The 25356-nt window shown below is 38.8% G+C and overlaps 2 protein-coding genes across 11 annotated transcripts in view; one reads left to right on the top strand and one right to left on the bottom strand.

The window, feature by feature from the left end:
* VASH2 (vasohibin 2) overlaps positions 1-6255 on the top strand; it is a 41068-nt gene extending 34813 nt beyond the window's left edge. Inside the window, exon 8 of the mRNA XM_027565636.1 lies at positions 3176-6255. Within this exon, the coding sequence (XP_027421437.1) occupies positions 3176-3248 (73 nt within the window). The 3' untranslated portion in view covers positions 3249-6255. The remainder of the gene's footprint in view (positions 1-3175) is intronic.
* A 255-nt stretch (positions 6256-6510) lies between these two features.
* ANGEL2 (angel homolog 2) lies at positions 6511-24706 on the bottom strand. Of its 10 annotated transcripts, XM_027565629.1 has the most exons (11): positions 24276-24363; positions 21981-22306; positions 20626-20707; positions 20255-20509; positions 16636-16892; positions 15779-15848; positions 13999-14420; positions 12979-13105; positions 12515-12572; positions 10462-10625; positions 6741-8874 (listed from the first exon to the last, which is right to left on the bottom strand). In XM_027565629.1, exons 4-11 carry the CDS (start codon positions 20259-20261, stop codon positions 8723-8725), a joined length of 1257 nt encoding a protein of 418 aa, XP_027421430.1. In that variant the 5' UTR covers positions 20262-20509; positions 20626-20707; positions 21981-22306; positions 24276-24363; the 3' UTR covers positions 6741-8722. The 10 variants fall into 10 exon arrangements, with proteins under 10 accessions (XP_027421426.1, XP_027421435.1, XP_027421430.1 ...); XM_027565632.1 differs by lacking the exons at positions 20626-20707; positions 24276-24363 and adding an exon at positions 24489-24686; XM_027565628.1 differs by lacking the exons at positions 20626-20707; positions 24276-24363 and adding an exon at positions 24448-24625 and having other exon boundaries at positions 6931-8874.
* Between the last annotated feature and the right edge of the window lie 650 nt (positions 24707-25356).

Raw genomic sequence — 25356 nt, 5'->3', positions numbered from 1 at the left:
AATCCAAGGGACTCTCAAGAGTCTTCTCGAGCACCACAGTTCTGCCAGTGTTAGCCTTTTTCCCTCCGCCCCTGTGTTCTGGGCTGTTGTGGGAGGCATGAAGGTGGGGATACAGAGGAAGGAGACAACTTAGTCCCTTTCCTTTGGAAGGCCCCATGCTGTCTGTTGTCGCAGAACCAAATTCAGCTGTACAAGTAGGCAGGTTCCCCAAGTGACCTTCAAAGATAAGGTAAAGCCTCTCCTATATACAGAAAAGCAAAAAAAAGTCTTCCAGTCAATTCTTAGAATGTTTGTTCATGGTAGCTTGAATTCTGGCTTAGGACTTTGTTAAAAATATCCCATCACAAACATACCACAATGAAATCCTATCAGCCATTTACATGTTAGTAGGAACTAGACTGGCTTCCCTTGTGGCTCAACACTAAAAAGTCTTCCTGCAATGTAGGAGATAAGAGTTCGATCCCTGGGTCGGGAAGATCCCCTGGAGATGGAAATGGCAACCCACTCCAGTGTTCTTGCCTGGGAAATCCCTGGGACAGAGGAGCCTGGCAGGCTACAGTCCATGGGGTCATAAAGAATAGGACCCAACTTAGGTTAAAAACAACAAAGGAACTAGACCAGAGTTTATTGAGAGGTACAGGGTATTCAACAGTGGGGATTCGCAGATGAATTTACTTGATCCCTTCTCTACAGTTGTTTGCAGACTCTGAGGCAGACTCAAGAATTATGAACCTTTGGGATTCTTTAACCTAGTGGACCCCAACCTTTTTGGCACCAGGGAAGTTTCATGGAAGACAGTTTTTCCGTGGACTGGGGTGAGGTGGGGATGGTTCAGGCAGTAATGTGAGTGGTGGGGAGCAGCAGATGGTTCCCTGCTGTGTGGCCTGGTTCCTGACAGGAGCTGGGGACCTGCTCCAACGATGTACAGAAGGAAATGGTAGAGCATGTGGAGCAAGGGGTGGTGCATTGTGGGGGCAATCTAGTCAGAAAATACTTCACAGGGGAAGTGGCATCTGGGTTGGTTAGGGTTCCTGAAGGGATGAGAAGAGACATGCGGGAGGCATTCCAGAAGCCAAGATGCAGAGACAGGAGTGGCCTGACGTCTTCCTCAGATGCTTGGGAGGATGCTCTGTGTGGGGACCAGGAGACTGAGGGTCAGGGTCATTGCATCTTGGTCAAGGCCATCTGCTTTTGATTCTGGAGGAGAATTCTGGTTTCCACCTCTTGCTAACCACGCGACTTTGAGCACGTTTCCTAACTTTCAGGGCCTCTCTTTCTTCCTCTGTCAGATGGATGGTAACAGTATCAGCGCTGTAAGGCCATGGTGGGAATGAATTCACCCATGTAAGCCCCTTAGAACAATGCTTGGTACAGAGTAGGTGCCTAATAAATAAAAGCTATTTATAAAGTGGTGGTTCCTCAGCACCTGGGGGCGTGGGGAACTGGCGGAAGTGCTAAGGAAAGGTTTAGAAAAAGGAGGCCAAAGGGCTCCAAGGCAAAGTGCATCTATTTTTAAGGATGCTGAGAGCAGAACGTGGGAAAGGTAAGGGGAGGTTTCAGGAACAGAGAAACTTGAAAAGTGAAAATTCTCTTCCTTGCGGCTGAGAGGCTTCAAGAGGAAGCCAGGAGAGTGGCCAAGAAGTGGCTTCAGAGCAGCTGGCGTCCGAGTGGCTCATGCTTGTGGCCCGTCGCTGCAGTGACCCCAGGAAGCCCTCGTTTCGGGGTCAGTGGGTGGGGTTCGTTCATTCCTTGACCTTCCTTGTCGCCTGTCCTGCCGCGGACTTTGCAGCAGGTGCTGTTGGTCACAGAAATGAGGGAGAGAAAATAGGCGAGTGTGGCTTTATCTGAGCCCCTGAGAAACGCTAGGAAGCTAGGGTCTTACTAGCTTTCATCTCACATACGAAGAGCAGCACATTTAGAGTTTCAGGAGGAGACGTGTGACTTGGTGTTGAGGAATATGCCAGGATAGGGAGAAAGCTTGTGCAGGAAAGACTCGGAAAAGTGGGGTGAGCTGATTGGTAAGTGCTGCGAGGACCGTGGACCAAGGGGTTCTCTCGTTAAAACACAAGGAACTGCTTAGCCTTGGGAGGCGGTGGGAGATCTCAGAGCCGCCACGGCTCAGGGCCCAGGTGGTATGCGAAGTCCCAGGGGAGAAGACGGACTCTTAGAGATGGGTTTCTGGACTTCATTTTGGGTGCGGCTGCTTCTCTGAAAGGATTCTGGAGTGCTTGCCTGAACTTGCTCTTACTCCGCATACTAATAGCGCAACACCATTACTAGCATCATGTCTGAATTAGCTGCTAACTGGTGAGTTAATGGCTTCCCTGATGACTCAGATGGTAAAGAATCTGCCTGCAATGCAGGAGACCCAGGTTTGATCCCTGAGTTGGAAAGATCCCCTGGAGGAGGGAATAGCTACCCACTCATTTTAAAAATGGAGAAAAAAATTGTGAGATAAATCCTGAGAATGCTTAGGCATGATCTTATGTCGGGAATTCTCCTACGAAGTAGCTTTAATGAAGACAGATGATGCACTTCTGAAGGACTTCTTTCCCCAGCTTGAAGTACTTTCTCATATGCCTCCTGTAAATGCTTGAGTGCAGTATCATACTGCAAAGTACATGAGAAAACGTATTACATTTAGGGAAGCGAGGCGATTTGCCTTGGAATGATTTTCCACATGGACATGCTTTTTCAGATGAATTCTGAAAGATTCATCCTAAATTTATACCCTCAAGCCTGGACTAGAGATGGAGAATGTCTAAGAGAACCTGAGTCACCCCAGACATCTGGGAGGCGCTGGGCTTCCCCATGGCACCGAGGAAGCCAAGGTTTCTAGGAGAATTTGGTTCAGGTGCTTGGTTCTGTTGTAGTTGAACTTCAGATTCTTGCAAGGGTTACAGATAACGTGTCAGAAGTTACAGTGTGACCAAATTCAGGCTTGAAGTTAAACAAACTCATTCAGCAACCTATACATTTTGTTTTGAACTCTACCTTGAAAACCTATTAAAAGGCTCCTTAAAACCTATAAAGGCAGACTTCAGAACAAGAAGTAGAGCTGGGGGCTAGGACTGGCATGTGGTGGGGGGCGGGGTGGGGTAGAGGGCCCTGACAACAATGCTAAATGATCTTTCTGTACCCCCTCCCCTCCATCCCATCTTTCTTTTACCCGCAGGCCTGCACTGCCTGAGAAGAAGGTGGCTGACGTCAGCACTCTGAACGAAGTGGGCTATCAGATCCGGATTTAGGCCAGCCGTACCGCAGCAACAGGGCTTCTATGGTGCTTCTCTCTGCACTTTACCCAGCATCTTCAGGAGAACTGCAACTATTTATTGAGAACTGGTGAATTTTATTTTTAAGGATTCACTTGGAAGTAGACTCTGAGTGGCTGGTAACAAAAAAAAAAAATTCATGAAGGGACAACCATGAAAAGGCTGTGATAGACCCCACTGGGGTTGGACTGTCCTCACTCCAGACAGAAAGGCTAAGACCATAACTGTAGTTTTTTATATTTTCCCATTTACCTACTTTCTTTTACTTGCTTTGAACATTATGCCTCTCTAGTAGTCCATGTTCATGAAGCCCTCCCCCCTCCCACTTTTGATACAGTAAGGTAACTCAATCAGTATTAATGTCTTTTTCAGCAATAACAGAGGCAAAGATTGGTGGGGTTTTTTTTAAGCAGTCAATATTACCTCAGCATCTTGACATCAGATATGCAAACATAATGGTGGGTTGTTTTTTAAGTCTATTTGTATTGTTTCCCCAGTATTTCCCATGGGGATCTCCACAAGGTTTGCAATTTTTTTCCTGGTGCACATGTGATGAGATTTTAGGTATTATATGCAAGTGTTTTACTTAAAGAGCACTGAAATTCTTCTGGCAATATGGGAAATCATTTTCAGGATCTTGGGAGTTACTACTTTCTTAATCTTTCTTACAGCATTCACTGACAGCAGCTTTTGTTCTTTCAAAACAAAACAAAAAAGCACGTTCAGAAGCTAGTCTGTGTTCTGTCACTAACATTTAAACTTTGCAGACTCCAGTGAAAAGCACATGAGGTCATGTATGGTTACACAAATTTAGCAGTATTGCGATTACCTCTGACAATAACACCCTCAGACAGAGGCCGAGAGAATCAGGTTTTGAGAACTAGATAACCTTGCTGTTCACATTTCACCTCAGTTTTAAACTCTGAGTCAGGCCTTGGTTCTGAAGGACTCACTGTTGGTAGGTAGGTAATGTCTTATATTAAGACCAAATATGGCATGATGTGATTCTTTTCCAGTACCGTTTTTAGGTACCACTTCATGATGTTTAGGAACTGGTATTGGAAAATGCAGTGAATTGGAGAAGCAGAACCTTTGTTTTTTAAATGGAAAAGACTTCGGGTACGGTGTTACAGCTTATAGCTTGATGTTCTCCATGGAGCAGGGGATGAGTATCTGGCCTGCATATGGCAGTTAAAGTGTAACTTCTGCTGCAGACCACACAGAATAACTTGCATACCAAGTCTGTGTGTTATCAAGAGTACAGCTTCTAAAAAAAAAAAAAAAAAAGAGTACAGCTTCTACTTCACTTGTTTGATCTTAGCAACCATGCCAACTTATGCAACCAAAAAGCATATTTTAAGTGAAGTTTGTTAGTCAACAAAAGTGTTATTTCAGTCTTGGGGCCTCCCCCTCTGGCTTTCTTTACCTGAAGGTGATTTTAGGAGTAAAAAAAAAAAAGAATCTGCTCATTTCAGATTCTTTACCTCTGAGGCGACATGGGAAGGAAAAAGACTCTATCCTTCAGCCAGACTCTATCCTTCAGCCGTGTGCAGCTGAGCTCACTCCCTAACCCTATATCCTAAGAATCGGTATTAATGGAAAGTACTATCCTTGAAAAAAGAAGTCGAATGTCCTTTACATGAAAAAGCACCAAGTAAGTCCAATCTACATCTCAGATTAAAACAGTTAAACACATTCAGGACTTAACCACTTTTAAGAATAGTACTACCAGTAGAATTGAAAATGAGTTATTTTAATCTTCTCAAGACAAACCCATTTGCAGCCTCCTGGCCACATGTACTTAGATGTTTGGAGTAGTCCGTGAATCATTTCATTTTCATCCTAAAATACAGACTTTGCTCTCTAGATGAAATAAAATCATGTTTATCAATCTGAAAGTTTATTATATCCAATAAGTAGACTACTTATAGTATTGATATACTGCAGTCATTCTAAGGGCTTGGAATAGGATTTTCCAAGTATTAAGTACTGTCCAGTCTAAAATATGGAGTGTCAATATTTGCATATCCTTGTCTCCCACAGAGTGGGGGAAGGAATTAGGAATACAACCTGTTTCTAATATGCTGACGTCTAAGCCTTAAAACTGCCAACTGGCTTGAAGATTCAATTAGTAACCTGATTTCTTCCACACTCACTTCTTGATTTTAAGATTCATTTCCCCAAAGCAAGAGTTAGTCAACAGAAACATGAAAATAAGTTAAAATGTTCTTAGTTGTTACTCTATTTTTATTGCCTATGGAATATGTTAATTTCTAAAAGACACAAGAAAAGTACCAAACTCTTACATTCTAGTGAATTGATAATAAGGTAAGAAAAAAAAAAGACACGATTTACCCCACAGAATTGATTTTAAATCTGGTTATAATTCAAAAGATAAAAATCATGAAATGATTTGAAATCTAGTTTTTAAAAAAAGTTAATGCAAGAGAAATTTTATGCTTAAGCCATTGTGATAATACATGCAAAGTTTAAATGAATGACAGAAATCTTGATTCTAGACTACATGTTGTGCTGTTTTGAGTACATTTTTATTTCAGATATTTAGTATTTTCTATACACTCTGAAATCATGAGCATTTCACTTTTTCTAAGTCAATTATTTCATAAGGATTTTATTAATAGATATTGGTAAATAGAACTTTGGAGATCTTAATTCCGTATTCTTACTATACCCGAGGCTTTTGTAAGCTCTAGTTTTATGTACAACCTTGTACAGTTTTTTGACATACAATTCAGAATCTTGTTTATTCTCTTGGACTTTGTTCTGGCCAATACATTTTTTTTAGATCTCTTAAGAAAAACTGTGATTGTTTTAGTGGGTATTTTTCTAAGTAAATGAAAACTTGTATAATGGTATTTTAGAGAATGCCAGATAAGTGCATGTTTCAATTTAATGTTTTTCTCATCACTTGTATGTTTATACACAGCATGGGACTTTCAATAAAATCATCCTGGAAACTCAAGGATTGTTTTCCTTCTAAAAATATAAATGGTGTGACTTTTTTTCTTATCCCTCTTATTATATACTTGTTCTAGTAAACTAATTTATCACTCTCACCCTTGTCTTCTTCCACAGTTTTCAGGTTCTGTATTAAATTTATCATTCTATTTTGGTGTATCTTAATTCACTTATTGGCTTCCTTATATTTTGGCATCACCCAAGGCAACAAGTGAGTTTCACAGCTGACTTCATCTACCACAAAACCTTCAGGCACAAATGTACTAGTATGATAATTTATTAGGCAACTTACAGGGACAAAGTGCACATGGCTTGACAAAGTGAATGTTTTTCCAACCCTCTGAATTCTGGATCTCTAACTTAAAGACAATTTCAAACACACCTACTGATATCAAAAGCTAGAGTAAAACCAAAATTTCATTACTGCAATTCTGCAATATATCCCTTTCCATTTAAAACCTGGATAGCACAGCAGGTGAGACAGGGAGATTTGGTTTCAGCAGTTAACCAAATTTAATTGCTTTTGGCAGGTAAATACAAGGCTCCAACAGTTACTAACTCTTCTGATCAAACAAAGTAAAGACAAGTGGACAGTTAATTTTAGTGGAGCTTTTAAAGCCTGTGACAAAGTTACAAAGGACTCCTTGGCCTCCAGTACATATAATAATACTTCATTCTATAAGGTAAAGCAGAAAGCAATTTTATGGGATTAACTCAAAGTGAAACACATGAAAAGGGCCTAAAATCACAATATATTAATCAGGGTACAAAAAATTAAGTTTTCAGAGGTTTTCAGAGATGTTTGTTTATCAAGAATACCTATATATAAAGTTAGTTGTTAATAAATTCATACAACACAACATAGTTATCCATGAGTCTTCATTTTTCTTTCCCTAATACTAAAAGGGATAAATATACTATCTGCTGTTATCATTTGCTGATGACAATATCTGCTAATCAGAACATGTAATACTTTGAAAACTGTTACTACAAAATGTGGGAAATCCTATGGTTAATACTGTTAAGTTTAAAAGAAAAAGTGACACAATAAACAGAAGTATTTCTGTAACACTGTAACTTTTACTAGGGAAATCCTTATAACCCACATGCTTTTGGGGGGTATTTATCTGGTTTATTTATTTTTTTAATAATTGTAGTAAATAACTTCAGTAGAAAAAGTCCGAGCTTATAAAGTAACTACTGCTGCTAATTTAAAATGAAGCATTCTATTCAGAAAACCCATTGTAAAAAACTTTTGTAATTCAGTATAATATAAAATTACTTAGTAAAAATGGACATAGTTCTTTGATCCCAATTCTAGAAAAGAGTAAATTTTCACTTAGGTTTTAAAATGTTTGATTCAAACACTCATTAAGAGCCAACTGCAGGATTTTTCAGACCCACTCTTAACCGCTTTATAAAAAAGACCAGCACCATCTCACACTACTGAATCATGATAAAAAAAAGATAAAAACCCAAAACATTACAGAAATGACAACAGTTAAACCACAACAAAACAGTTATCATCAACTATTAAAGAGTGTTAGGTCTCCAAGTTAACATCTCCCCTCTAGAGTTCTGCTGGCTTCCTCTTATTTCTGAGGCAAATAAAAAGAATCTTATAGCTGCCACTTTGTTCCAAATACAAGTTTCCTAATAAAGTAAATTTCTACAGGATTGGTTCAGTAAAGTAAAATCTTTCCTTCAATCCAGAATCTTTTCTTGAAACTAAATTAAAAAAAAAATTACTAGGGAAACTCAAGGCATGACCCCCGCCTCTTGACTCTCTCAGGCATCCTGTGCAGTCCACTACAGGATGGAGAGTGGGCTTGTCCAAAACACCTCATCCTGCTAGTTATGGTGACCTACATCTTCCCAATAAAATGCAGGCACCTTACATGGCTCAGGATGGTAATAAAATGGATTCAGCAATTTGTATAGTTCTAAAAAGCACTGTCAAGCCCCATCAAAGACAAACTAAAATGGTTAGATACTTGGGAACAACCCAATGATTTCTGAGATGAATGAGTTAAGACTCAACAGACATGATACTTGTGATGAAATCAGGCCTTCTGGAAGGGAATGAGTTGTGGTCTGCAAGAACTCAAAGATATTTTGGATCCACTGTAAAGCTTGCTAAAAACACGAAATTCTTTCCTAAGAGGACTAAAGAAGTTGCGCCGTATTTAAAAATCACTGTCAACTTTACTGGGATTTAGAATAAATATTTACAACTTTTTTTGCAATAAACAGCATTTAGATCTCACTTGTCAGGAAAATATTTTTTCATTATTAAAAAAGAAAAGTGTAAACGTGTTTCTTCTGTTACCTGTTTCAAACATTTAACATAAACCTCTTCAGAAATTTCATAGCGTAAAAATAAATAAACATGCAAACTCTTAAGAACAACTTTACATTCTTTGGGGAAAAAAAAACCAAACGGGAAAGCAAAGTATATATGTAATCAAGAGTCAGAGTTCAAGTCTGAATTTAGCCAATAAAGGCAAATGATCTGAAGAGTTATTTTCATTTGGAAGTCCATTAACAGTCCATAAGTCTTGTTCTGTAAGAAGTGACAGTCTGGCTAGAAGTTTCAAGCCACCAACCAAAGCAACTTCAGCTCCTACATTAAAAAAGCACATACATATTTAGTGAAATAACAGGTTGTACATTGACCCCAGAAGTCTTTAAAAAAAATGATATGTAACTTGACACTGCCTTGGAAGTCTAATATGAAACAGTTTAAAATCTGGTTAGTTTTTATTGAGTTATAACCTAATTATAACACTCAAACAGCAGTCTCAGATGTTTGTTTTCCTATTTCAGATTTGTTTTTTCAATTTCAAGTTCTACAAATAATCTTTAGAAGAAAATATCAATATAACACATAAGAATGTTAAGAGTAATTTGAGATTGACAACTACCTAAGAAATTCACCCATCAACTTTTCTATAATTGTATAAAACCGAAAGACTAAGCCACATCTAAGTAGGACATTTATTAAGTGACTGCAGAATAAATTAGTATAATTTGGTCCCAGAGAGTTAGTACCCACAGAAGTGGAGTAAAAGGCTCTTGATGTTAACATTGGAGATGCTGGTCCACGGCACACTCCCGCCATCTAGTGGAGATATATATATATATATATAATGACAACTACCAGAACTAAATTACAAATTGAAAGCAACAAGGTTATTTTGTAGAGTTGATCTAGTGGAGAGGAATTGGACATCTCCTGAGTGTTACTAGTAAGGTTATTTTTGGATAGAAAGAAAAAAACAGAAGGGAAAATTGGGAAAGAAAAGTAGCATTGAAAAAAAAAAAAAAGGAAGAGAAAAAAGGAAAATCAGAAAAGACAAAATAGCTGCCCACATTTAGGATTTTCAATTTTCTGAATACTTTTTTGACTCCTGGTTCCCTGGTGTAAAGAATCTGCCTGCAATGCAGGAGACCCAGGTTCACTCCCTGGGTTGGGAAGATCCCCTGGAAAAGGGAACAACAACCCACTCCAGTATTCTTGCCTGGAGAATGCCATGGACGAAGAGCCTGATGGACTAGTCCATGGGGCTGGTGAAGTCAGACACGACTGAGCAACTCCACTTTCACTACTATTAAACCTCCCTTTCTCCTCCACAGTAAATCCTTTGACCAATAGTTAATACCTTGTTGTCAATGAATCATACAAGGAAAAGTGTTTTATCACCTGTGCTTTTTGAAAACACACTGTTCAGACTTCTCTTTCCAGAAAGAGACAATATCCCAGGGTCAACATGACAAAACCGTCAGCTGTTGGCAGGACAAGCAAGGCCCTCCAATGAAGGCAGCACCCCTTAGTAAAATTTAAGTACAAAGCTGTGTGATGCTGCCGCCGCAAGAAGAACAGTAGACTTGTGGTGGATAAAACCAGAAGGCAATATAAAAGATCTATAAAGGAACTCAGAAGCTGGCTGGGATTGGAGGCTGGAGCTAAGGATGTAATTCACAGGGAATAATTTGCTCTGAGGTATTTCACTGCCTCCATCTTCTGCAAGTGATAAACTGATTTACTCGGGTATAGTACCAATCTGCCAAATATATTACCAATTTTAAAATACTTTTAATTTCTAAATTGAGAACTTCTCATACAGATGTTTGGCTTTCTCAGCTTCAGCCCTGAAGTTTTTAGTTACTGTGTTCTCAAGCAGAATTTAAGATTACACGCATTCTTTACCTGGCTGCTCAGCAACACCTTCCTTTTCAGCAGAATAGAAAATATAATCCACCGTTACGGCACTTCGGGAATGGCAGGTGGTCACTTCTGGGATTCCAGTGTCAGGAAGATAATGTGAATAAACAGATGACAAGCTGAAATGGTGCTGTAAATTTGAAGATAACCTAAATTGAAGGAGAAAAAAGAGTAGCGTCCATCAAGTTTTTAATGATTTTTATAATTCCTCCTACTTAAAGCACCTTTTCACTTAAATTTCCAGACAAAACCAGACATTAGGACAATATTTATTTAAACAGACCATATCACAATTTCACATTTCTTTGTTCATGCAGTGATATCCAAAATCCATTAACAGGTATAATATGTGGGGTGTGTGGGGGAGCTCAATAATTAACATACTGATGTGATTTTTTAAATTAATTGTAACATATTTGATAGCCTCCACTTACTAATGAACACATATTCTAAAACAATTTGTAAGTTTTTTGCTGCTTCTAAGAATATTAAAGTGGCCTTTAGGAATACTATTTAGAACTGACAGACTTTTGATGTCAGAGGGGCCATATTTTTCCATGGTTATCCTTGCTATGGTATGTGAGATAATTTTGTACTGCATCTTAAAACAGCTTCTATATAATGGCTTACATTTACCCCATTCTTTAAATATACATGATGTTTCAGGCAAAAGGTTTAAAAATCATATCCCATTAACACATCATGAATTTTAAGGATATTTTATGTCATGAAACAAAACAAAATTTAAAAGAAATTTTTTGTTCATTCAACACACATTTATCAAACATCTCCTAAGTCCAAGGCACTATCTCTTCTTAAGCGCTAAGGATACACTGATAAAGATGCCCTGATTTTAAAGAGCTCATAGGTCAATAAGTACAGATAATTGTTTCAAATTGCTCTACTGCCAAGTTTTAGAAACTTTTTATGTCTGAGGACTTATATTTACAATATTATTAAATGTAAAATAGGCCTACTGCCAACTGTTCTTACTACTAACATTTTAGTTTACAGATACAAGTATGCATATAAAGGCACTATTTTAAAGATATAAGTAGCTTTTCTTACACCCTATTTTTATAAAAAGATTTTAGAATTACTCAAAACTAAGTATTTGCTAGTAAGAGTAGCCTTTTTAATTATCTCACTCAGGGAAGTTTCTACTGTGAAAGGTTTAAAATTTTTTAATAAATTTTAATTTTAAAAAATTGCTCCTTTCTTTCTAGTTCTTATAGATATTTTCCCAAAACAAGATATACAAAATATAATAAGACTGAAAAGAAGTCAGATAAAAATGAGAGGTGATTCTGAAATTTAAATGTTAAAAGTCAAAACTATAGAAGAGTCAGACTACGAAATAATCAAGACATTTTGAGAATCTCCTAAGACACAAATGTCCTATTGTATTAAATATATGTTTTTCAATCACAGCCCTAAGCATCCATGATTCTTTAATAAAAAGAAACCCAGGCATCTTTACCTAGCTACCTATGAAGACCTTTCCCTGTAGTTTAAGAGATAAGTTCAGGTAATTATCTTTTCTACAGCCATATTCTTTTTTTGGATCATTTCTCCTATAGATTTATTTTTGAGATTCAGTAAGCAGTTAAAGGAGGCTAAAGATCCTCTTGAAATCTGAAAGATATTTTTCTGTGATCTTCACCTTTGTTTAAATACATAATAGCAATAAATGTTAGTGGGTTCAGGTCCATGGACAAATTGTTTCTATAAACAACGCTTAAGCACTTACTGTATGTCAAACACTGATTTTACATGCTTTGTCTCATCTAGTCCTCACATCAATCCAGATTATAAAGAAACTGAACCTTTTAAAAATGTTAAATTTCTTGCTTAAAATCACACAATTAAAGAGCAGCAAAGTTAGTGTTAGAACTCAGGTCTATTTGACTTAAGAGCCAGCGTTCTTCACCAGCACAGAGTATCATCAGCTTTATTTTTTCACCAAGTGATTTTTGAGAAATGATTTCTTTACTCAACTAGAGTCAGCAAATGTCTACTGTTGCTTTCCAGAACTCACTTTTCAGCTGTTACTAGGACCTCTGTTTTGTCCAGCTCTGGTTGTGTCAGGTCACCATCTGTAAGAGCAGAGAGAAGCTTATTAATACTCTCAGTGTCTTGTTTTGTTCTATTTTGCCGTAGAGTACTTTTACTCTAGGAACAGTATTTAAGGCATATCTAGTTTAGATAGATGCCTAGTTAAATGGTTCATCCCAGAATATGTATTATGCAAATACTAATTAGCAAAAATAAAACACAAACATGTTCAACGCAACATGCAAGTAATTCATGCAAAAGTAATTTTGGAAGTTGATTTTCAAAAAGGTAATCAGAGTTCTTAAAAAAAAAAAAAAGTGAACAACCCTATGCTTTTATGTATGAATATTCATCTCTGAGATGTTATCCCTTTAAAAATTTAGTTTTATGCCTTCAAAGGGAACACTATTATCAAGAAGACTGCCAAAATGGATTGCAAACACTTACCTGGCTTTTCTACTTTTGGTACCTGCTGTACCTCATACACACAGTTCTGTGAGATACCTAGGTTTGGGGGCCAAATTGGAATAGATAAAATTCTTTGTCCCCGTGAAGACTGTTCCTGGCCAGATACCTAAACAAAATTTCAACAGGTATCTTAGGTAAATAGATTTTAAATTATGTACTGAAAAGTTTATTTCTTAAATAAAAGGAAATCCAAGAATAGTAAATATTATCCTTTATTCATTATATCATTTGTGCTTGTAAAATTTTGCTCAAATACAGTTCAAAAAACATTATTACTTACATAAAAATGGTAATCTTTTCCTATGCATGTTTTTCTCAAATTTGGAAATCTAAATGATCTATAGCTTTGGACTAATACTGCTCCTCCTTTTTTTTACTACCTGCATTATAGTTCCTGTTATATAAAATACTAAGAAAGATCAACTCTCATAAAACTGTAAACTATCATCCAAAACTCAGTGGCAAGGGCTTACTTTGGTCAAATGTACTAAAGAGGAAATAATCTGAACTAAGCAGAACAGAACAATAAAAATAAAAACATGGGATAAATTATACTCAGCTAAAGAATTGAAATATGTATCCTTATGGAAAGGAAAACTTATATAATAAGCAAATATTACTGTTTCTCCAACTCTCTTGCCCACACCCGGCATTCAAAACGCTTCTCTGCACCTGTGAGTAGTTCCTTATTTGTGAAGTACTCATGTCTGTCAATGGTTTTATTTTCCTTCTTCACCCCCATTCTGAATCTTTTGTTGGCTCCTACTTCCTCCAAGCAGAATATTGTCACAAATAGATGGAAAAGTGAATTAAATCCAGTGAATATAATTACTTATGAGTAGCTATGGATCATCATTGCAGTTTGATAAAGTGAGGGTACTGGTTCATCTGAGGTTTTCAAACAGCTCTGGGATGACTTTACAAGGTAAAGCTCTGTCCTCACTTTACAATGTAGACAGAGACTTACACCCACCTCCTAATAAGAAGGAATGCACTTACCTTTCCTATGGCGAGTCCTTCATAATTCAATTTTCCTTCCTTAATAAAACTATAGAGTGGAGAACCAGGAACAGAATTGAAGTCCCCACACATAACAATGGGGCAGAAGCTGCCGTCTTTCTGATGGGCAACACTGGAAATCTCTGCCAGAAGCATTGCCAGTTGGGTCAGTTTAATGTCACCTCGCCTTGGGTTATACAACAGATGTGTGTTAGCTACACAGATGGCAGGGGAGGCAGCGCTTGGAATCTTGGGTTGCAAGAGCAACACTAATCCAACATTGTCTCTGTCCAATAGAGGAACATCACGGCGGTAGAATTCCACTGGGTTCACTGATAAGAGTGAAAATTTGGAATGTTTGAAGCAAATGGCACAGCCATCAGGTTTCCTTCCTGTCCGCATCTTGTATTCACAGTGATAACCTGTAAGAAAGAAAAAAATTTTTAACAAAGATGACTGTTTTTTTAATATATATACGAAAGTAATAGAACTGTTTTGCCACACTTGCAAAAAATAATATGGCAAAACAAAATTCTAATTTTTGGACAATGTTTGTCGCTCAGTGAAGTTGCTCAGTTGTGTCCGACTCTTTGCAACCCCATGGACTGTAGCCCACCAGGCTCCTCTGTCCATGGGATTTTCCAGGCAAGAATACTGAAGTGGGTTGCCATTTCCTTCTCCAGGGGATCTTCCCGACCCAGGAATCGAACCCGGGTCTCCCGCATTGCAGGCAGACGCTTTACCGTCTGAGCCACCAGGGTTAGTGTATTAGTAAGGTAGGATGTTAAAAAGTGTTGGAATCAAAAAAGTCTACTTCTGGGTCAAACAGATTTTTTTTTACCGGCAGACTGCAGTGTTACATACACGTGTTATCACACTCTCATTTCCATCCTAACAAAAGTCAGAGTCAAGGCAAAAACAGCGACCTTATAGTAACCTGTCCCCTCTCTCCCAACCCCAGATCTCTTACCTTTTTGCTTCTAACTCTTTCCTGCTTGATCCACTCCACACACAGCAGTTTCTCTTGCCTCAAGGCACTACAACCTTCTTAGCCATCTCCACTACCTGGAATGCTCCAGCCACCACTTGTTCCTTCACCTCCTTTAGGTCTTTACTCAAAAGTTGCTCTCTCTGGTCATTTTGTTTAAAACTGAAAGCTGACCCATTTCCCCCTTCCTGTGTTTTTCTCCAGAAAACTCTCATTACCTGAGGTACTATTTACTTGTTTGTTCAGTCTATTCTTGGCCTTTCTCCACTAGAATGTATGCTCCGCAAGCACAGAGACCTGTTACCTGTTTTGCTCACTGCTGTATCCCCATTGCCTTCAACAGTGCATGGTGTACAGCAAACACTCAAAAAAATACGTGCTGAATGAATGAATGCAACGTAGGCAGCATTTCTCAAAGAGATGACCTGTTTCTAAAGGTATTCATTCAATTAGGCACCGTGGACATAGGTGTTATAAAATGATGAACTAGATACAATGGTCCCCAATCTCATGGAACTCAGAATCCTAGGAGTCTGGTAGTAGGCAAAGAGACTCCTAGAAAGGCAGCTATGAAGAGATTTTTGCACACTTTTCCATTTATATTAAAATATGTATCAACACAAAAGTACCCATTTGAAATACTTCAATCTTTTCTTGACCTCTTAAAATGAGTATTAAGCTGTTTTTCAAAATTAAGATTTTTAGTCTAAATATACCACACACCTTTGTTAGCAAGCTATGCTTTAATAACTCACTAAGTAAATCTGGCTAAAATAAAAGTTACATTTGTACCCAATGATTCCAAACTTGGCCTGATCTCGGTTCCATAATGATCTTCTTGAACTTCTTGCAAACAAAGTACCTTAGAAGAAAAAATGGCTTGAATTAAAACAAAAAAATACAAATATGAATTTTCTGGTGCTTTTGTTTTAAAAATAGGTTTCTAAAATTCTAAAAACCTAATGAAACCTGAAATAATTTTTTCTTTTATAAATCTATCAAATCAATGTCTCCAAATTTGATCAGTCCCCAAAACCATGACCTTTACTCACATGAATCCCTCTTATTATCCAAAACTGGTATTTCTCAAAGGAAATATTTATAATTTATATGCTGGAATATTTTTCCTGAATTTACAAGTTCATTCATACTAAATCCTTCTAGTCTTTTGAATGTTATCATCAAAATTAATTTTTGCATGAATTATTAAAATTTTCAATCAAAGGGAAGTATTTACTGAATACTTAATATGGTACCAGTCTCTGTCTCAAAACTGATTGATACTTAAAACTTTTTGAATCTTTTCTGAAAAGTTATATAATCATTTATATCAACAACCATTAGCAAGTTATGCCTCCAAAGTTATAATACCCTATTCAAAGCTGTTTCATCATCTTATCTATTAAAAAAAATTTTTTTTTAGCCACACTGTGGCTTGTGGGATCTTAGTTCCCCAACCAGGAATGGAACTCGAGCCTTGGGCAGTGTTAAGCACAGAGTTCTAGCCGCTGGACTGCTAGGGAATTCACCTGTAACTATATAGGCCTTCCCTTCTTACTTCACAAACAAAAGGGATAAAAAACCATTTAGTTCAGAAATGAACCCAACTTTTCCTTAGGTGAAGAATTCTGATGATATTTTACACTTACATCTGCATCAAAGTGTTTAATTTCTTTCAGAATATTGGGAAACCTAAAACTCCAGTGTAATACTGGCCGCCGGCAGTGTTTATAAAGGTGTGAATTGTCTTCCAGTAAATCCTGTGAAAGTATATTATAGGACATCACTGAAAACTCAAACTTGTTCTCACTGTCTTCACATATGGGGTCAACATTTTCGTCTCCTAGGATCTTCGTGTTTTCTTTATTATGGTTACATATATATTCCCAATGCCGTTGTATTGTGCCTGTTAAAATATATTAGACAAAATACAAAGAATTAATAAAAAACAGATCATATATTTTCCTGCACGTAAGTATTTTTTGCCTTTTAAAAATTCTTATAAGTGATGAACAGAATGTTTTCCCCTAGAAAATGGTACTGTAGCACCTCATGACTAGAAGTGGTCATCAAACTGTTTACAAAGACTGTGGAATGATACACTGCCTGATCCAAGAGGCACAAAACATGTTTAAGAGGGTTCTGGAAGTCATTCTGGAGGCTCTGAGCGTGTGTCAACAAAGCTAAGACTACACAGGTCATGGCTTCTCACTTCCCCATGATTATGGCATGGATTTGCCAGACATGCTCAGCAACTTCATAGCCAGGACAATATACTTGTATGGCACAGCTGGTCTTTCAACAAGATAATTTCATATTGTATTTTATCACCTACTAGTATGACAAGATCATCAAATGCTTAACTGTGTTCCTGAGACAATTCATCTGAGAAATCTGGTTTAGACGTGAATGAAGGGTATATAATGACAGTAAATGGAAGCAGTATTTACGGAAGACTGCTAATGAAATAAACAAAAGAAATATTTTTAATGCACGCCAAAGCAAAAATTAAATGTAACATAGCTATACAATGCTAGTAAATGCTAATCCTGATTGACAAACCTAGCATGCAACAATCAGGAATGTGTGACAGTTTATATTCTGCAAAGACACCGTGCACACTGAAAAAGTATTGAGAACAGGAGGAAATAGCAAGAGATTCTGAAATTATAAGCAGTCTTTGATTTAGACATGATTACTTAAAAAAATACATACACACACACGTATGTATCTATAGATACATAAACACAGTACCATATATATGTATAAACACTCATACACAACACACATACTCCTTCGATCTTCCTCTCCCCATCAATAAAGAGGATACTCTTACTGTCATGAAAGTCATAAAGACAAATGTGGAACTTTTTAGAGAATCTATAAGCTTAAAAGAAGGGAAAACAAGAAATAGGATGAACTTGGGAAACAAAAAGATTTGAAGATGGACTTTCAAGCACAATTAGATGATATGAGAAAATCTCAGCCCTAGAATATCTCCCTTTTCCTGTAAGGCTTTCATTTCACTGATTCAGAATCCCTAAACTTCTCCAATTAAAAATTAAATAAAAAATAAATTGAGGAAGAGTATTCTAAACATGGGGGGGAAAGACTACAAGGAAATATACCACTATTTTTAAGAGTAATTATCTCTGATATGAAGGACTGTGAAAGATTTTTCCAAATCTTCTGTAATTATATATTTACAGAGTATCAACACATTCTAGAGGGGTGGGGGAACTAGCTGCAGGCAGTCAAAAGGTACAAACTTTCAGTTATAAAATAAATAAGTAACAGGGATGTGATGTACAACATGGTAAATTTAATTAACACTGTAGCATGGTCTATATGAAGGTTGTTAAGAGAGTAAATTCTAAAAGCTCACATTACATACAAAATATTTATTTCCCCTTTCTTTTGTGTCTCTTTGGGATTATGAAGTTCACAAAACTTATTGTGGTAATCCTTCCGTGGTGTAGTAAGGTAAATCATTATGCTGTTCACCTTAAACTTAGACTGTGCTGGTAATGTCAGTTATATCTCAAAAAAGGTGAAAGAAAAAAAGTATCAGTACACTCTAGAAATGTCAATGAAGTAAAAATTTTAAGTGACTTTAATCAGATTTCATCCCTCAAAATCTAAAAGCTGATATCTGCTGCACTGAAGGAATAGGAATTCTGATCAGAGGACAGAAGAGGAAGGCAATTTTTATGAATAGCGAGGTCTGAGTGGAACAGGGGAGTTGGAATTATGATACCAAAGGTACTAGGAGCCTGAGGAGAAAGGTAAAAACTGATGAAGGAAAGAAAACCAAAGTAACAAAAGTATTCAACTATCACATAATTTAGCTCAGTGCTTGTCCTATGTCTAGGAAAGAGAAGGAAACTACCCCTTATCCTTCACTGAATATGGAGAATCCTACTCCTAAAGGCCTTTATTTTGGGGGGCTCCAAAATCACTGCAGATGGTGACTGCAGCCATGAAATTAAAAGACGCTAACTCATTAGAAGGAAAGTTATGACCAACCTAGATAGCATATTCAAAAGCAGAGACATTACTTTGTCAACAAAGGTCCGTCTAGTCAAGGCTTTGGTTTTTCCAGTAGTCATGTATACATGACTAGCTATGACTAGTCATAGCTCACACAAAATGTTAGCTATGGATGTGAGAACTGGACTAGAAAGAAAGTTGAGCACAGAAGAATTGATGCTTTTGAACTATGGTGTTGGAGAAGACTCTTGAGAGTCCCTTGGAATGCAAGGAGATCCAACCAGTCCATCCTAAAGGAGATCAGTCCTGGGTGTTCATTGGAAAGACTGATGTTGAAGCTGAAACTCCAATACTTTGGCTTCCTGATGCAAAGAGCTGACTCAATGGAAAAGACTCTGATGCTGGGAAAGATTGAGGGCAGAAGGAGAAGGGGACGACAGAGGATGGATGAGATGGTTGGATGGCATCACTGATTCAATGGACATGAGTTTGGGTGAACTCTGGGAGTTGGTGATGGACAGGGAGGCCTGGCGTGCTGCAGTCCATGGTGTCACAAACAGTTGGACACAACTGAGCAACTGAACTGAACCCCTAAAGGTCAGAACTAAAGCTACTGATACTGACTCTGCACAGCTACTCTGAAATTTATAACACAGTTTCTATGAGGAAAACAGAAGTGATTCTTAAGAACTGATTATCGAGAACATAATTCCCTCATAAATTAGGGACTGTCTACGGTTTTAGTCACAAATCATTAAATCTTTTTATGTAAATGAGATGGAGAGGGTTCTAGTCATACAACAAAATGTTAGCTATCATCACAAACTTACAGCACTACCCTGGTGGGATCGCTGCATTAAATTCATTCATGCTTTCTTATAAAATATGTATATGTAATGGCATATAAAAGCATAAGATTTGTATAGTCCTGGCAATTAAGAGTTTAAACCAACTCTTTCGGCAATTCCATTTTTTAAAATAACCAAGACCACAAGATGATCAAATCAATACAGTAGCTTTCAGACTTCTACAGTCTGTATAACTCTTTGGTATTATTTTTCATGTCCTGACCATTAACCCCTGGTAGGCTGGGACTGGGGCTGGGATGATGGGGTAAACACATTTCATTCTGACCACATTTGCTTTGAATAAACATACAGAAATTTGTTCGAATGCTAGGGTTCCATGGAAGACAATTTGAAAACTACTGAGAGAGTGGACAGTCTCTGGCTTTCACAGACTTCACAACATAAATTCACACTACAAAAGTTTATATACCTTCCATGTCAGGAGGAACAAGGTGGTCACAGCAGAGAAGACAGATGAGTCAAAAAAAGCAAGCAATTAGGCCTGATTGGGTTTCTAGGGTGCCTAATTAAAAGGTCATAATTGGGTCACACAAATCCTTCAAATACCACTTTATAGTGACAGGCAAGTTAGCAATGCTGTTCTCTTGATTGAAAAGTAGTATTAGTGAAATATCAGAAGTCACAAATATGGCTTAACGAAGAGCATTTTCCTTATTCACAAAACCTAGGAAGAACGGACATATAGAGAGTCAGGTTGCAATCAAAGTTTATCGGTCTGTAAATGTAATTCCCCATCCATTTAAGGGAAAACAACACCACCAGGATTTTCTGAGTACCTACTATGAAGCCAACAATGTGTTAGGCACGTTGAATATGTCTCACTCCATCCTCCACAGGCTTTCAAAGCAGGCATTATTTCACACTAGGAAACCAAGGAGCAGAGAGGTTTGTAACCTGTCCAGACTCACACAGTTAGTGGCGGAGCAGAATGAGAGCAGGAGCGTTTCCTAAGCCCATGCCTGGGGTCACTAGGCCACCTCTCCACCTGAGAGCCCACCAGATTTACAAGAGGCCAAACAGAAGAGGAGTGTGTCAACCTGATGAACAATGAATACGTGAACGAGCAGCCATCTCACGTCCTCATACAGCCTCAGACGATGGGTTGTTTTTAGGAACCTAATTTTAATGATTCTAAATGTACCTTTCAATCATTCAAATACTTGTTTACAGATACACTGATGGTTAAGCGCTATACAAATAGATTTCCACTTCTTCTGAGTAATTAGAATTTCTACTTAAATGTGTAGTAGAAGTCCTACTTAGAAGAGTTCTAACTAATCTAGCTCTTATTCCCAGGTGAGACTCGCTCTGAACGCCTTTCTTTGACAAACATGTCCGCTCCCTGCAAATTAACACCCACACAGCCTATTTCCAAGTATCTTCAGAGGAATGATCTTCATCGACAACTGTAGCTCAGTAAGAATGACAATTCCAAATTTACTTAGACTACTCGTGTATCCTTTTGGAGGGGGGCAGGGCTGGAAGCACAGAGAGTCTGGTGAATTGTTGAGAGTAAAAAGAACAGGAGAAAAATAGAAATAACCAAGATAGCTAGAAAAAACTGTCTCAAAGTGAATAAGATGTGGTTAAAAGATAAACTTCCCAAAGACTCTTGATTATGTCTAAAGACCCATCATGAAAAATATAAATTTAATAAGCTAAAATTTGATTCTGTAAGAAAATATTTTTCACTTATGATTGTTTCTATTTAAGGAAATTTTTTTGTCTTATAATGCTAACATCAAAAATGAAAACATAATGTTTTTTAATATATCTGTGGAATCTCAAGAATACATGTTATCAATTTCTAAGAAATCTAAGAATCGTTGTTTCAAAAACAGTGAATTTTAAAATTATTCTTAAGGTTTCCATCTGGTTCTCCATTGTTTTCCAACTTTATATGAAGAGTAACTTTCATTTTTACTGCCAGAAATACACAATTAATTGAAGATTTTTTTTTAAAGACTTAATTAAAAAAAATAATTTCCGTTTTCCTAACAGAAAAGTACTGGTTAAAAATAAACACCAAACACCTCTAAAACCTGCAGGAGGTTTTCTTAAGGATTAAATATGAAAAGTTTCAATTATGCTATGGCTTATGTCTATTTCTGCACCAAGATAAATGTCACCTTTACCTTGGTGTTTTCTTCGTTTTGATGAAGGCTCATCTCCCTCAGAGTTCATGATGTAACTAGAGAGGTGAAACAAGGAAGTCTGGCTCAGGCTGTCAGGTCTCCAGTTCCAGTACTGAAACGGAGCTCTAGACTCAAACAAACCAGGTGGTCTCCAATTTAGTGAGAAATGCCTACTACTGAAGTACGGGTAAGGGGCGCGAGAGTAATGTCCAGGCCACCTCATACAACTAGAAATGTGTCTGTTCCAGCAACACTTTTGCAGATTCTCCCACGGTGTAGTCCAGTCTCTGCCCAGACTCTTCTGGTGGTGGGGTAACATGGGGTATCTAAAAGAAATAAATACACTCCTTGAGGCACCACTTTTTGTTCAGCTATATAGCACACAGAATCTAAATCTGTTTCCTCAAGGGAAGGTAATGTCTAATATTTAAAATCTGACTTCTCAATCTGAAGGATTTCACTGCTCGTGGCAATACCTCAAAACGCTCCCTAAACTATGAATGGTATTCTAAACACTTAACAGAGAATCCACCAGCCTCCCCAAGTACCAGCTAAACTTCTAAAAGTCCACACAATTCAGCTGAGAGATAAACCAATCACCAAACTGTATTGAGTAGCTTTCTAGCATCTAATAAAACCTAATGGACAAATAAAACCCACAGCACACATAATACTTAAATACAGAACACATAAGCTGACTGTAATAAAAGTGAATCTCTCTAACCTGGGTTTGGAGTAAAAATATGTTTCTGAACAACTTTTTTATACCAAAGTTTTATTTTCCAAACATCTTTATAGCTAAGAAAACAAAAGCCTATCACTACTTCATGAAACTACCTACCTCTCCTGGTAATCAGTACATAATTTATTTTTCCATGCTACTTTTTTCTCTTTTAAGCTTGCTCCTCCTTGAGGGAAATGAAAAAGACTAGAAATTCACCAACACTCCAAACCCAACAGCACCAATTATCTGATACCAATTATATGATAGGCTCTATCATGAAAAATGTCTCTGAAATAGTGTTATCATTATTTTGAATAGATATATTGCTCGCAGGCTCTCTTATGAAACAATGCAACTCAAGCACTAAAACACTATTCTGGCAAATAGCTACAATTCTGAGAGACTCCTCCTGTCCTCCAGAATTCATTAAAGCTGTATTTCCAAGTCAGTGTCAATAATGTCCACTTTCATCACCAAGGGAATTTTGTTTAAATTGTATTTACTGTTATTTGACCTTTATATATTTGTTTCAACAGCATTTACATTTTTATATAAATTTATTGAGCAGTTTACCCTTTCTCAAATTGCTCTCTAACCTCAACATAATTGTAAACTTTTAAAGACATGACATGGGTAAGTCTATCCTGTTTTGTGACAAGTCTGAAAGCCATAGAGATTTGGAGAAAAGCCATAGACCTTCTACCCCAATAAGCTACCGTATTCTAATATAATACTTGTACTACAAAACGTATTCGCTGTATTTGTAGTTACTTATACAGACTTTTTATTTTCTCTTAAATTGATGGGCTCCTTTGGGGCCAGAGCACCCTAATTCCTTTTAATCTGGTTCTCTTCCCAAGTGCCTAGCACAGTGCGTGACACACAGCTGGTACTCAGGAAACGCTGCCTACGGAACAGCAAAGTCCCCAAACTACAGGAGTCAAAACCTGATCCCCGTAACTGATGTAAAAACTAAGAGGGTGCTGTATTTCCCACGTGCGATAATACACCAGTCAGTTTCATATGGTACACAATTAAATAATACCAAGCATTTATTTTAAAGTGTATTAGAAAAAAAAATCAGTATATAAAAGCCAGCAACTCGTGGATACTACTTAGAAAGGCGCTAATGTGGGCAGCACCTCTTGAAGTGCTTTTTATTCGATAAGTCGATTTCACAAGTAAATTATCTGGTAATATCGATGTGGAACGAGAATTTGGTAATCATCGTAAAAGGTTGAGATCCCAGAGTCGGGGAGGGGAAAAGTTTGCGAGGCATCCACACACCAACAGAGCAGCCCCGGGGCGTGTGCACAAGGCGCGCGCCTCCCTCGGGGTCAGGCCGCCCCGAACCCACGGCGAACGGCGGCCTCGCTAACTGACCCGCAGCTGCCCGCCCGGGGCTCTGCGGGGCTGGGGCAGGAGGCCGGGGACCCGGAGGCTCGGGCTGGGTTACGGGAAGTGAGCCGGGGCTCCGAGGCCAGCCCGGCCCGGGGAAGCACGAGCCCGGCCCTCGGCCGACGCGTTCGGCGCCTCGGGCCCGCGCTGTGCGGGCCGCGCGCCGGGTTTACCTATCCCTCAGGGTCTCCAGAGGTCTGTCCCGGCGGCATCGCGGCCCGGACCCTCTTCCTCTTCCAACCCCGACACCCCAGCCCGCCCCGCCCCGGTTCCCCTGGGCCGCTCGCTCCCGCCCCCGGGCCGCCCGCCCCTCCCTCTTCCCTCCCGCCACCCAGCCCTACTGACCGGCCTCTCCCCACCACACAGCGGCCGTAGCCCCTCCTCACACAGCGCCACGCTTCCATCTTTACACTCCGCGGCCTTCCAGTTCCCGGCTCCCGGTCACAACGTCCACCTCCACGGCCGATTTGGCGGCGTCAAGCACCGGGGGCTCCCCATCACTAGACGCGGGGCCGCGAGGCCCGACTGCAAAGCATGCCGGGAAGTTCGATCTTGCCCGCCGCCAAGTCCCCATCTTGCGCTGCAAAAGTCAGCGAATTGTCTCGGCGCCAAATTGTGTTCAAGAGGCATGCGCTGAGGCTGTGAAGCCGGCGCAGCCATTTGTGAGTAGGGCGAAACAGCCTATTTAGGTCTTAAAGAGACAGGAAATTAACTAAGAGCTCAACAGCTTGATTAAAGATGATGGGAAGGTTCACTGCAGTTGGGTTTCCCAGGTGGCGCTAATAGTGAAGAAACACACCCCACCCCTGCCAATGCCGGAGACTGAAGAGACGTCGGTTAGATCCCTGGGTGGGGAAGATCCCCTGGAGGAGGGCATGGCAACCGACTCCAATATTCTTGCCTGGAGAAACCCAGGGACAGAGGAGCCTGGCGGGCTGCAGTCAATAGGGTCTCACAGAGTCGGACACGACTGAAGCGACTTAGCAAGCAAGCACTGCTGCTGCTGCTAAGTCACTTCAGTCGTGTCCGACTCTGTGCGACCCCATAGACGGCAGCCCAACAGGCTCTCCGGTCCCTGGGATTCTCCAGGCAAGAACACTGGAGTAGGTTGCCATTTCCTTCTCCAATGCATGAAAGTGAAAAGTCAAAGCACCGCAGTTACTGTTAAAAAGGAAAGAAGAAAAAAAAAAAAAACCGGTTATTTGTATCCGCTCAAGGTAGGGAAAAACTTCTCTGGGTTCCCACAGAATTGTG

This window comes from Bos indicus x Bos taurus, chromosome 16, assembly GCF_003369695.1.
Source record: "Bos indicus x Bos taurus breed Angus x Brahman F1 hybrid chromosome 16, Bos_hybrid_MaternalHap_v2.0, whole genome shotgun sequence".
Taxonomy (NCBI): Eukaryota; Metazoa; Chordata; class Mammalia; order Artiodactyla; family Bovidae; genus Bos; species Bos indicus x Bos taurus.
Note: the sequence above shows the minus strand (reverse complement) of the source record. Positions and strands in the feature narration are given on the sequence as shown.

Coding starts and splice junctions, on each gene's coding strand:
- ANGEL2 (XM_027565625.1), bottom strand. CDS start 24,506: ATGGAAGCGTGGCGCTGTGTGAGGAGGGGCTACGGCCGCTGTGTGGTG. Junction 22,307..24,447: donor TGTGTGGTGGGGAGAGGCCG/GTCAGTAGGGCT, acceptor TATTTCTTTTAG/ATACCCCATGTTACCCCACC. Junction 12,573..12,978: donor ACCAAAAGTAGAAAAGCCAG/GTAAGTGTTTGC, acceptor CTGCTCTTACAG/ATGGTGACCTGACACAACCA.